At 39.9% G+C, this 14,277-nt stretch overlaps 1 protein-coding gene across 8 annotated transcripts in view; it reads left to right on the forward strand.

The window, feature by feature from the left end:
- tank (TRAF family member-associated NFKB activator) overlaps window positions 1-14,277 on the forward strand; it is an 81,003-nt gene that overhangs the window by 36,676 nt on the left and 30,050 nt on the right. For all 8 annotated transcript variants that reach the window (XM_078552265.1, XM_078552261.1, XM_078552268.1 and 5 more), the window contains 2 exons: window positions 6,619-6,804; window positions 11,480-11,556. In XM_078552265.1, coding sequence (XP_078408391.1) covers window positions 6,619-6,804; window positions 11,480-11,556 — 263 coding nt within the window. The remainder of the gene's footprint in view (window positions 1-6,618; window positions 6,805-11,479; window positions 11,557-14,277) is intronic.

Here is a 14,277-nt window from a genome sequence, read left to right on the forward strand (position 1 = left end):
TGCTAGCTTTCCTTAATTAATCCACCCTTAATGAGTATACTAAATTATATAAGCTTAATTTCTTATTAGAAATTTGAGCATATCTTTTAATTCCACATATAAGAAGTGTGAACCATTCCTTGTCTCACATGTTGAAGTTAAGTTGTTTGTCCGATTGACACTTTGATACAGACTCATTCCTTGCATGAAACTGAATGAAAGATGAAAATTTCAGATTTCCAGTGCTTGCAATTTTTCCTTTTCATAGAAATAGGAAAGAGCTTTCATGTATATACAGGTACTGGGCCCTGTATCCGGGAAGCTCAGGACTGGATGTGTGCTGGATTTGGGGAGTTTACAAATTTTGGGTCCTAGGCCTAGCATGTACAGTGCACTTATAATACATGAAATAAAGTATGAGAAATAAAGAATAAAAGGATTTTTATTTACTTATATTGTTTCATTATTTTATTGTTTAACTTTTTCATTTTATTAAATTACATCTGAAATGAAGAAGAGTCAGCGTCAGAAGGAATGTCTGGGGTGGTAGCTGGTGTACAGACACAGGCTGGGGAAGTTGAAGGTTAAGGCTCTGTCATACCTCTTCTGAACATGTCCTGGAGCTTAAGTTATTTCAAGCATGTGGGCTTTTCTTTCAGGAGCACCTCCTGTATTTTGGAGACCCACATAAGATGATGCTCTGTATGAACCTCTTCTGCTCTATCCCACGAATCAATTCTCTGTAAGGCTTATGCACCTGTCAATAAACAATTTTTCCTATTCATCCATTGCACCATTTTCATTGTCATCATTATCACTCTCACTGTCTTCATCCTTATTCATGACCATGGCCCATATTTCACTCTCTTGTGAGTTAGAGGCGAACCAGAGCATCGTTGTCAATATTCAGACAATCCTCAATGGCTTCTTTGTCCAACAACTTGGCTTCAGCACATGACAAACCTTTCTCACATGCCAATAAATCTTCAACTTTTTTCTCCTCAGCCCCATGGAAACCACTAAAATCAGAATCAATTTCATCTTCAGCATTTAGGAACATCGTAAATGGCCACAAGTTGTGCCATCCATTTATCAAAATATCTTGGGGTACATTGACCCAGGCTTTCGCAGCACTCCAGAGTGAATCTTTTACTTTGAACTCGTTTTGGAATTCCTTAAATCCCAAGCCTCTGTTGCATGCAATGAGCATTTTGCACATAAATTCAGCCTTGTACCCGTCTTGATGCCCGCATAATGCCTTGGTCCATGGGCTGGATGAAAGACGAATAGTTAGGGGGCAAATAAACTCCAAAAATATTGTCTCTGATGAGGAGTTCTGCATTGGGGTGTGCAGCACAATTGTCAAGGAGTAACACAATTTTTCAGCCCCCAGGAAGACCCACAGACTGATGATGAGCCCTGGCTTCAGGGACAAAACAGTTCTCATACCAATCAAGGAAAATTTGTCTAGTCATCCATGCATGCTTATTGGCCTTTTAAACAACAGGAAAAACTCTCATCCCCTTGAAAGACCCAGGATTCTAGCTTTTTGCAATAACAAGCAATTTACACCTGTGCGTACCTACTGCATTTGAACACCTGACTACAGTAAGCTGTTCCTTAGAATCCCATTGGTTCTGTCTTATCCGCCATTACATAGTTTTTCTGGGAACATTCCTCCTATATAATTAGGTCTTATATCAGCATTGTACACTTGCTCTGCTGTTACACCTTCTTCCGATATTATTGTGGAAAATGCATCCAAGAATGCCTCTGCAGCTTCATGGTCAGCTGAAGTTTTTTCACTGCATACTTTCAGAAGATGTACACCATGGCATTTGCAAAATGTGTTCTGCCATCCTGATGAGTATTCACATGGTGTTATTGAACAGAGCTCTTCATAGAACACTTTTGCTTGGGCCATGATAATGAAGCGACCCAATGGATATTTCTCACTCCAATGATGCCTGATCCGCTCTAGCAATACATTGTCTACATGGACAGTCTTTGACTGATGGAGTGTTTTCCTTTTATCCATTAATTTGGACACATCACTGTTAGTAAATTTATTCTTCAAATCATAAATGGTCGATGTACCAACAGCATATTGTTCACTTAACCTTTTCACTGAGGCGCCCTTTTCTAGATGCATTCGTGACTCCACTTTATGCTTAATACTCAGTGACAAATGCTCCCTCTTCGTGCTCCTGCCAGCCACAGGACTTCCTGTAGCCTTTTCAACATGAAACAAGGCCTAACAAAGACTAGAATTGCAGTGAGATACTTGTTCGAACAGTGTTTGAATTGTGTATAATCGACATGGGAATCAGTGGTGCCATCAAATAAAGTGGCAGCATGAAGTACTCTGTGCACCAATTTTGAATTGCTATGCCAGGTGCCATCATCGTATAGCTGGTTTTTGGGTCCTTCCAGATTTTGGGATGCCAGATAAAGGGTTCGGTACCTGTAATGCCTTTCATGTCCTCAGGATGTCCAAATTGCTTTATCGCCAATTAATTCTTACTTTACAACAGTGACTACATTTCAAATGTAGGAAATACATCAGCCAATTTGTACACAGAAAGGTCACACGAACAGCAACAAAATAAATGACAGATGATATGTTTTTTGGCGTTGGTTGAAAAATGTTTGTCAGGACACCTGGGTAATTCCACTGCTCTTCTTTGAACATTGTGAAGGGCCTTGCTACATCCACCCAGGAGGACAGAAGTGCCTTGATTTAATGCCTCATTCAAGAAACAGCACCTTTCACAATGCAGTGCTACCTCAGGACTACACTGAATTGTTAGCCTAGATCATGTGCTCAAGTCTCTGGAGTGGAGTTTGAAACACAACCTTCTCACTATAATGCAAGAGTGCTACCACTTGCTAAGGTTGACATGTATGATTGGAGCTCTTCTATAAGAGGTGTTGCTGGATCCATTTGTGGTAGCAAGGCAAACCGGTGAACAAGCTAGAAACTTCTGAATGTGAGGGTACCACAGGTATCAGTCCTTGGGATCCAGCCATTCACAATATATATCAATGATTTGGATGAGGGAACCATATCTTATATTTCCAAGTTTGTTGACGACATGAAACTTAGTGCGAATGTGAGTGGTGAGGAGGATGTTGAGGCTTCAAGATAATTTAGACAAGTTGCGTAAGTGGGCAAATACATGGCAGATGCAGTATAACATGGATAAGTGTGGAGTTATCTACTTCGGTAGGAAAAACAGAATTTTTAATATTTAAATAGTGATAGATTGGGAAATGTTGATGTACAAAGGGACCTGGGTGTCTTTGTACACCGATCTCAAGCAAGCATGCAGGTGCAGTAAGCTGTTAAGAAGGCAAATGGTATGTTGGCCTTCATTACGAGAGGACTTGAGTACAGGAGCAAGGATGTCTTACTGCAGCTGTACAGAGCCTTGGTGAGACCACACCTGGAGTATTAAATGCAGTTTTGGTCTCCTTACCTAAGAAGGGATATATTTGCCATAGAGGAAGTGCAGCGAAGGTTCACCAGACTGATTCCTGGGATGGCAGGATTATTGTATAAGGAGAGATTGGGTCGACTATGCCTGTATTCACTGGAGTTTAGAAGAATGAGAGGGGATCTCATTGAAACGTATTAAATTCTGATAGAGCTGGACAGACTGGATGCAGGATGATGTTTCCTCTGACTTTGGGCGGGGGTTCTAGAACCAGGGGGTCACAGCCTCAGAATATGGGGTAGGCCATTCAGGACTGAGATGAGGGAAAACTTCTTCACTCAGAGGGTGGTGAACCTGCGGAGTTCTGTACCACAGAAGAAACAAAGCCACTGAATATATTTAAGAAGGAAATAGATTTCTAAACTCTAAAGGCATCAAGGGATATAAGGAGAGAGTGGGAGTATGACATTGAGATACAGAATCAGCCATGACCATATTGAATGGCGGAGCAGGCTCGAAGGGCCGAATGACCTACTCCTGCTCCTATTTTCTGTATTTTTATGTGATGCTGGTTATTACAATGTTGTTGTGAAAGCATGCTTCATTCCACTTAGTGCAGATAAATGATCTAAAGGTTTCATTATTGAGGTAATTCCCATCTATACGAGTTGGCTCATATAGGAAAAAAAGAGTTGCATTTATATAGCTTCTTTCACAAGCACAGGACAAAAGCACTTTACGGCCAATCAAGTACTTTTGAAGTATAGCAACTGTTGTAATGGAGGAAATACATCAGCCAATTTGAGCACAGCAAGCTCCCACAAACAGCAATGTGATAACAGCCAGATAATCTGTTTTTGTGATGATGATTGAGGGCTAAACATTGGCCAGGACGCTGGAGAAAACTCCCTATCTCTTCTTTGAAATAGTACCATGGTGTCTTTTACCACTACCTGAAAGAGCCAGCAGCATCGTGGTTTAATGTCTCATCTGAAAGATGGCACCTCTGACAGAGCAACACTGTCTCAGTACTGCATTGGAGTGTCAGCCTTAATTTTTGTGTTCCAATTCCGGAATGGGACTTGAACACACAACCTTCTGACTCAAAGGCAAGAGTGCTACCAACTGAGCCATGGCTGACACTAATAAATAAAGCAGCTTGATAGATATCGCTACCTGATTATTCATCTCTATTGGTGATTGTGTTATGATCCCAGCTGAGGTTACCCCTGGACAAGCCTGATCCCAGAGTAGAACCCAGCTTGATAGATCCTAACTTGTTTCTTTAGTTACGTGGCGAGTGGCTACTGAACAGAGTCACTGGAGTCAGCTAACGAACTTTTAACAAAAGAATAAAACATTTTTTCAACAAGAAAAGATGAACTATATTACAGTGCTACTTCATCCACAACTATACCTTAACAGATATATACAGATTTGTAAGGATAACACAAGTTACAAAAGCTATCTTAGACTGTGCACTTACTGTGAACATTAAAGTATATGTAAACTTATGGTGACCTGTGGTCAAACACATCACACATTGAAACCAATTGACAGATGCCCCCTCAAACAGATGCTATGGATCTCTCCTCAACGTCCCCCAGATGCTTGTCATGAGCCAACTGGTCTCACTGAACTCCATCTTTCACATGAAGGTTTCCAATCTCAACTCTCCAAGAACTTGCCTTGGAATCTTCTCCCAAACTGACGCTTTCTCTCAGACGCCTTCTGCAAGGGTGCACCTCCAGGGTTTTGAACACTCCTGATGTTCCTCTTCATGCATTCAAGCTGCCTTCCTCGCACTCTCTCTCACTGACTCAGCTGTCAACAGTACACCACTGCTTCACGTGCCCATAGTAAAGAGTTACAGACCTTTAGCCATCTCTTTGGATCGTCTTGCCTCTTGCAAGCTGTTCTCGCTTTAAATCTTTCTGTAGTTTTTGTCTCTTTTAAACTTGAAGCTTGGAGCCTTTCTCTGCCCCTCACTCTTAACTTCACTTAACAGGATGTTTTCCCAGGTTCCTGTCCTTCCTTTGACTAGAAGGTCTGTTTGGAACTTGCTCCTGTTTCACTCCTTTGGCCTTGGGACCTTTTGGTTCTTTTGGGAAATCTGCAGCTCCCTGTCCCAGTGTCCAGTCTACCTGGAATCCTGGCTTTAAACTGAACTTAAAAGTGCTGTTTCTTTAGTTTTTCTGTGTGTCTGTGGGAGGGATTTATCTCTCTGGACCCCTGTTGCTAGGCAATAGCACTTTTTTCTACTCTTGTTTGTTTAACTTAGCTTACAGTCGGAAAACTCTCATTAGAAATGCAAGCACCATTTAAAGTGAAACTAAAACTCAATTTGACCTTTACTTAACACACAGATATAGAGATTAAAGCAAAAAACTGTGGATGCTGGAAATCCAAAACAAAAACAGAAACAGAAATACCTGGAAAAACTCAGCAGGTCTAGCAGCATCGGCGGAGAAGAGCACAGTTGACGTTTCGAGTCCTCATGACCCTTCAACAGAACTAAGATATAGAAATACAAATCAAACTTAAACATTAAAGCTAAAATTCATTCCTAACACCCACAAATACCAATATAACTTACTTAAGCTATCTCTATTTCCTAACAACTGTCACACTCATGCAGGTTTATATTCTGTAACTTGATAAGTAGAGGTGGGGGGAGGCAGAGAGCATGGAAAATGTTTGGCCTCTAGTCTGCAGTTAACCTTCGGATACCAGTTGTAGTGACAATGGCAGATACTGAACTAGTGCCATCCAATCACCTGTTTCATCATGCCTTCTCTAAATTTGGCCAAAGTGTTGAGATTGGCCATTTTAAAAAATTCAACAACTCAGAGATTTATACAACTTCCCGGTCCTATTCCTTTGCAGCAAATCCAATGATACCCTTGTGCTATGGTTTTCATGTTCCATTGACACCTATTGCAAATACAGTAATAAAGCACCAGTAATGAACTATGTCTTCAATACAATGATTCCTTGGGGGGGTGGAACGACAAAGGTAGTCCGGCAATGGTGTAGAATTCGATTCATTGTGTGATCAGCTTATAAAATTGCATTTGGTCCGGGGATGGTTTTATCATATTTTTTGAGCCCTCTATGAATATGCCCCGGGTGCTTGGTTATTTTGCATAATATGTACTGATACAACAGGTTTTTGCTACTCTTAATCACTTTATACTTTCAGGAACAGTTAGCAACTGAAAATAGTAGGTTAAAAGAACAGATAAAGGATTATCAGCAAAAGCAAAAGGAATTTAAAAGAGCTATTGAAGAAAAAGACCATGAACTTAGACAGCTGAGAAACGAATTAAAGGAATATACTGACTCCTTAAGACATGGTGAACCGCTCAACTGTATAAAAGATGTAAAGGTAAGATGCAAAGATGAGACAGTGATATTGCTTCTCACAAAAATGTTCAGATCAGGCACCCGTTGATAAAGCATGTAGCTCCTAGAAATGGGAAGCAGGATTTATTTTTTCATACTGGATACTTCAACTGTTTGGTTGTGGGCAATGCTTGCTGTAATTTTTTTCTGGAGTGCGTGACCCCATTAAACTTTTTTGCACAGTTCTGCACGTGTGGTAATTTAAAGGGGCTGACTTGCACACGGCCTAAGTGGGGACTTTTGGGTTCCAACACAGCCATACAGCTCGAGGGAATATTGGTTGTGGCGCTATTTCAAGTCATCACTTCAAGAACAGCCATCCGAAACAAGGGCACAGTGAATCATAGAATAACAAAAAGTTAAGGCACCAAAGGGCCTTAAATTTGTCAGGGTCTATGCCAACCAAAAAAGAGCTATTTGTCCTAATCCCACTTTCCAGTAATTTGTAGGTTATGACACTTCAAGTGCATATCCAAGTGCTTTTTAAATGCAGTCAAGGTTTCTGACTATACTAACCTTTCAGTGAGTTCCAGACCTTCCACCAGCCTCTGGGTAGAATAGTTTCTCAATTCTCCTCTAATCCTTCTACTAATTACTTAAATAACTGCCCCTTCCCCCCAGTTATTGACCTCTGTGCTAAGAGAAATAGGTCCTTCCCATCCATTCTATTTAGGGCCCCCCAATTTTATACACCTCACTTAACTCTCTCCTCAGCCCCCTGTGTTCCAAGTAAAACAACCTCAGCCTGACCAATCCTTCCTCATAACTAAAATTCTCTATCCCTGGCAACATCCTTGTATATCTCCTCTGTACCACTTCTAGTGCAATCTAGTGAAGTTGCAGAATGGATTTTTGCTGCATGCCAAAATTCAGCTCTTGCTGCATTGGGTAAGAAGCACTATGCTTTATTTTAACAGGTGCTGACAGATCTCTTTATTTCTGGCATTTTCTGTTTTAATTTCTTAAAGGGTCAGTGTGTGACCTACAGTACTTACATGCTATTGTAAATACAAGAACTAACATGATCTATTTTCCTGTTGTATTGTCTAATTGGTGCAGATGAGGCCTAATAAAGTTTTTGTGGTGAAATGCATCTTTTTTGGTTTTTACTTGTCACTATTTCTATCCTTTTTGGACACTGAGTATTGGTGACAGTTATATTAAATTTTTGATAAAATAAAAATCTGAATATAAATGAGACAGTTTATTGCAAACAAAATGTGTCTTTATAGCAGTGTTACTGCATTTCATGGATAATGGATGTGACTGACTATCCAGTTTTAGATCTTGAGAATCTGCATGTTATTTATTTTTGTGTGGAACTACTGTCCTGGTTATACAGTATTTCATTTATTAAGGTTAAACTTAAAAATGATTTTATGTTGTAGCTTATCTGAGTAGCATACAGGTGCTGCTTCTGTATAAATCGGTTACTTTGCAAGTAGCGTGGATAACAAACATTGGGCTGAATCTTGCTGGAATAATAACAGCATGTTAACAACATACGTCATTATTTACACTCAGATTTGCCTGTGAATTCAGGGGATAAAGAGAGATGCCGTAAATTGCAAATCACCAGAATTTGCTGGTTGATTTATGCCTCTTCACTCTTTCTCTTCATACAAACAGCATCTTGCTGTTAGCCTCTCCCCTAATTTTTTAAAACTTGTTTGATTTTTCACATTAACTGCCACATAAGTTCCTAGAAAGTTAGGATTGGTGATTGAGTGTCAATACCTTTTAGCAACACGATAATTGTTAATACAAGCTAATCAATCTCTCTGGCCCAGAAAAGGGACAATGTAAACTGTTCAATCATATTCTTGTTTGTGGTCAATTGATGTTGGAGATTTTAAAAGTATCATTTTAACCTTTGCCTTTTTAACTTTTTTTTCCCCATTTCTCCTTTTTTCTCTCTCATCTAATCTTTCTTTCCCTCTTTGTTTCTCTTTATATGTCTGATTTGGCTCTAATTCACGCATCGCTGTTTCCCTGTTTCTAGCCCAATCCTTAAATCTCATTGATTGATTGAAGAGATACATTATTGGTCTTGCTGTATCCTAAGGTCCCAGCTGCAATGTTATGAGCTTCCTGCAAGTTACGGTGCAAATGTTTTTTTTTACCTGAAGGGTGTTTTGGGAAAGCCAAATAAATGAGACGCATTGTCAAATGCTCCACCTTGAAATGTGACCAATTATGTGGTGTTGGCTATCTAGGAGGGAAAATAAAATTTTTTCATTGTGCAAGTGTTGATTAAATCAGGAAATCTGTCAGACAATCTTGGATCTTTGAACCCTACTTTGACCATTTTTCTTATTTAAAACCACTATTGTTGGAAACACACGGAAGATCAGTCAGCATTTGCAGAGAGGACAGGCAAATTAATGTTTGGGTGTGGTCCCTTCAAAACAGTTTGGGAGAAGGATCTGGACCTGAAAAGATAGCTTGCCAGCCTCTCCAATATGCTGACTGGCATGCTTTGTGTTTCCAACATTTTCAGTTTTCATTTCAGATTTCCAACAGCTTCAGTATTTTATATTTTACTTCAACTTAAATGGAAACTTTTCACCTCCAGTAGAACTATACTGACAATATAAGGAAGTAGGAGGTGTAATAGGACACCATTCACTCAGCAAATGACACATAATGAAAGTGACGCCATTGAGTTTACCTCACATGAACGGCAAATGACGTCATCAAACTAACCAAAAGCTAGAAGTTTCCACAGTATCCCTATTCACTACAAAAATAGTTTTTCTCTCTCTCTCTCTTTTCATTTAACTGTGTCTACATTTCTTGTAATTTCTAAATCATCTTCTATTTCTCGTTCTTGTGCTCACTCTCTCAACCTCTTAGCTCTGTCTCTCATGTTTTGTTATCGGCTGTTTCAGACTTTTGTTTAGTTCTCTCTCCCTCCTTCACTCCTCGATGTCTTTCCTCTTCTCATTCTCTTTTGAATGGCTCCCACTGTCTATATATGCCATTTACACAATTTTGCCATTTTCTCTATCTTCGACTTTGATTTTTACTGAATCTCTATTTCTCTATGTCTCTTGCCCTTTCTGTTTGTGTCTTACACTTTCTTAGTCTACAGAGATACATTCAATGATGAGACCCTCTGGCCACAGAAATTACTTTTTCTCCTTGAATACAAAGCCCTGTATCTCCATCCAAATATGGTTGCTCCGTTTGGTACCATAGGGCACTCTCCCTACACAAAAGCCATCTGGAATGTATGCTAGCTGGTGAAGCAAAGGTTAAACATGATGTGAACAATCACAGAAGCATTTTAAATGGGTGGCCAAATGTTTCCATTGTTATCCCAGGGGGCATCGATCAGTCTCACTCGGTTGGTCTCTTCTTTTCAAGAAGAATTTCTTTTTAAAATTGGGAGATGGGTTCCAAGGAGACTGGGGGAGATCAGTATCCATCCTAATCCTGTTCTTGCTCCCACTTCAGGAGCTGAGCACTTCTAGGAAGCTTGCAATACGATATATGTCTCCCACAAGCATGTACAGATATGAGAGAAGCTGGGTTGCAAGACGGTCATGAGCTGGAGCTAGTGAGGAGCAAGGATCAGAAAGAATGGAGGTTGGGAGAATGCTGGTGGAGAGGTAGGGAAGGGTTAAGGCCTATGAAGGCGTAAAAAGGCTTGGGAGCCTTTGGGGAGCAAGATGGGCATGGACACAGGAATGTTCACGTTGGGTCTGGGATCACACAGCAGAGGCTGGAATCATTTAGAAGGAAACCAAGGAACATGCTTGGAAGGTGGATTTGTCAGGGAACACTTTGGGTGGGTCCTGCCTGCTTGGGGAAACAGGCCTCTGACATTTGGGCAGGTGGACCTGATAAGAATCCCATGATGTGGTCATGGTTATGACAAACAAACACTGAATTTTTCACCTGAATCTTTCGAGAGCATGGCTTTTGCGGGCATGTGGTATTCCCTGACCAATCAGATCTCAGAAACTGAATGCACAGGGACTGAGAGGGATGTGTACAACTTTAAAATTTTGAAAAATTTGTTTAACTATGGAGCCTCCCGAAATTATTTCTGAAATATTAAATTAGCGTGCAAAAAATAGTCTAAAACCAGCATACAGAAGCAGAGCTGCAGCAATCCAACCTGCAAAATCCAACTAACTGAACTCTTTTAGAACTTCTTTCTTATTTACTTGTTTCTCCTGACTGAATGTTGTGGGTTTGGAGGGAGTTAATCTTAGCACCATTGGCAGATAATTTGCACATTAAAACTCCAAGTTGTTGGAGTCTGTAAAATGTGGTCTATATAAATTAATAGGAATGTGGATCTGAGCTTTAAGTGTATCCCTCAAGTTGTCTTGTACATTAAGATGAAAAGACTTGATCAGTCATGTTAGATTAATACTTGTAGTGTGACACAATTTCAGCAGATGGTGCTCATTGATCATCTACATGCTCAGCCAGTTGGAATCGGGCTTGCAGCATACATTGCATCAGCTGTTATTTTCACCATAAAGTATTTAACATATACTGTATTTGTAAGAGTGTGTATACCTTAAATCTGAGCTTTGTTCTCTCAGTCTTGCAATGATTTACTCAGTCTCTTTATTTTTAATTATTATGTATACTCCAAAGCAAAATTTAGTCAATGGGGTTAAAACTGTTTGTATTTCAAGGTGAAGTCGAAGACGGCTGAATCATCTTCAAAGAAGGCTGTTCCTTTGACAGGGACTGATCATCATCCTCTGTACAAGTATGTTTTTTTCCCTCCTTCAATGGAAAGTTGTTTTATGCCAATAATACACTTTGGTAACATAAACCTTTATCAGTGATGAAGGCTACTACAGTAGGAAAAGCATAATTATTTTTTTCATATATTCTACTGGTGCGACAAATATTTTAGTTATATTGATCAAATGTAGCAATATTGAGGAAGCTCATTTTCATGAACACTTCGTTTTCAGCATCAATGGCGTTCTTTGAAATTGCAAATTAATGTCTAATTTGTTGAATCTCATGCACATGACACCAATAATTGCTATCCATCTCTTTCACAATTATTACCTGGTTACGTATAAAGGGATATGGCCAAATTAAATAGATTGGCTCAGAAAGAAAAGTGGAAACTGGAGGAACAGAGAGATTTAAGGCTCCAATTACAGAAATGGCTTAATGTACAGGCACAAAATATAATTCAAGAAGCTAATGGAATGTTGGCCTTTATCTCAAGGTGGAAGTTAGCTTAGTTATGAGACTCTGATTAGATCCAATTTAGAGTACTGCATTTAGTTCTGAACACTGCATCTCAGGAAGGATACATTGGCTTTGGAGGAGAGTAGCACAGATTCATCAGACTGATAATGAGGCTAAATTACGAAGACAATTTGCATAGACTAGGCTTGTATTCCCTTAAGTATAGAAGATTATAGGGTGAACTAAATGAGGTGTTTAAAATAATTATAAAGGAGTTGGCAGGGTAGATAGAGGGGAGTTCAAAACAAGGACATAACCCTAAAATTATAGCTTGGCTGTTCAGGCTGATGTGAGGAAATATTTCTTTACACAAAGGTTTAAAGGAAACCTGGGCAGGCTCAAGGGGTTGAATGGCATACTTCTGTTCCTAGATCCTTGGGTTGTGGGGGTTTCAAACGCAACAGTGCTGGAAATGCTGTGGATGTGATTGGATAACTAAGAATGAAACCAAGCAAAGACAATCTCACAGAGCTAGACAATGGAGGAGAATAGTGTGATCAACCATGCCACAGGCTGCAGAGAAAACATGGAGGGCAATGATGTAATTTATGACTTTGATTAGGGCTGTGGTTGGGCCATGAAACTTGATCAGAAATATTCAAAGATGAAATTGCAAGCAAGGCGATTTGGGAGGCGACCAATGCATTCAAGGACCTTTCCCAGGCCTTTCTACTGGATGTAAAAACAGAAAATACTGGAAAGACTCAACAGGTCAGGCGGTATCTGAGGAGAGAAACAGAGTTAATATTTCAGGTTGATGACCCTTCTGGGGTCTTGACGCATTGTCCTCAGTATTGATAACTTATTTGGCAAGGCATTATCATAGGGGAATTCTGTACTTCTTCCCAAGGCGATAGATGATCAATCACTTCAAATTGTTTTCCTGTGTCAATCTGTCTCCATGGGACCAAACCATCTCTTGGACTGTATGTGATGACTGTCACTTTAAGGCCAGTTCAACTGAGTAGGGGGTCATGTGATTTGTTCAGCCAATGTGTGGCTAGTGTGGGGAAATAAATTCTAGGGAGGGGTTTCCTAAGAAAAGATGGCTGTATGAGGTGCTGGCTGGATACAAGCAGCCACAGAAGTTCTTGTGTAAATAAACTTTGTTTTGTTTGACTAAGAAGCCTCCCAGAGTTTGTTTCTGCACCATACAGTCCAGAAACCCCTCTGCATCCTGCTTCTCCCACTGTTAGTCAAACTCAGTGACTTGAGAGAATGCACCTTGGATGTGTATTTGCCTATTCATAGAGCACAGGTTGCAATTGTCCTACAATTGGAACCCTTTTAAGTTTTTTTATCCAACATGTGTCCTACAAAATACAAGACAATAGTAATGCATTAATAGTTCCAGTTTTAAATTGTAGTTGAAGAGTTTGCCTTGCTGCAATATCGCCTATGAACCTGGGAAAGAGCTGCAAGGTCACTTCAGTGCTTTGCGTGCAGACTTAGTCAAAGCGGAGTAACTTGAGAGGAAACTCTTTTGTAGTACCCCTATTTTTCCTATATACTCTGTGTGGGGAAATCCTGGTTAATTCTACCAGATATTTTGAAGCAGGAAAATTTATTATCAGCTGCAGCTAAGTCCTCTGAATGTGAGCCACCATGTTTACTCTTTGTTCCACCATCTTTCACATATTCCAGGTGGCCCTTGTGCAGGGAGTGTCCTACGATGCTAAGTGGAGCAACCATATTTTCATGGAGCTGCACAGTTGTTTCTATGCCATTACTTGCAGCAGTACATTGCTGCTGTGATGCACTTACTGTTAACAAATTAACTCCCCTTTTAATTACAGTTACAGGGTCCCTGAGGTGGGACTGGGAAAATGCAATGAATATTCAATGACACTAAACCCAAAAGATTTGGTTGGATTGACTCTTAACTTGTGCAAACAAAGATATTTCAAAGCATCAGTTCTGTGGCCTCAAATTTGGGTGCAGAAAATGTACCTTGGGACTCTTTGTTTAAGAAGTCTTTCTGGACCTGAAAGTTGATGGAATGGACAGTAAATTTATACACTTGGGACCCTAATCAGTTTTCCAATTCCTGTGTATGCCATTTTGCCAAGGAACTGTCTGCACATACTGTAAGTTGGGGTTGCTTCTTTGATAGCCAGCTTGAGGATCAATTTAGTGGATTTTATAGTGCCTTCTTTTGTAAAGACAACATATCCTTCCGGTATTCCATATTATTTATTCTGAAAATTTAATTCCAAATGTC

The sequence above is a fragment of the Cetorhinus maximus genome, chromosome 11 (genome assembly GCF_964194155.1).
Source record: "Cetorhinus maximus chromosome 11, sCetMax3.hap1.1, whole genome shotgun sequence".
NCBI lineage: Eukaryota > Metazoa > Chordata > Chondrichthyes > Lamniformes > Cetorhinidae > Cetorhinus > Cetorhinus maximus.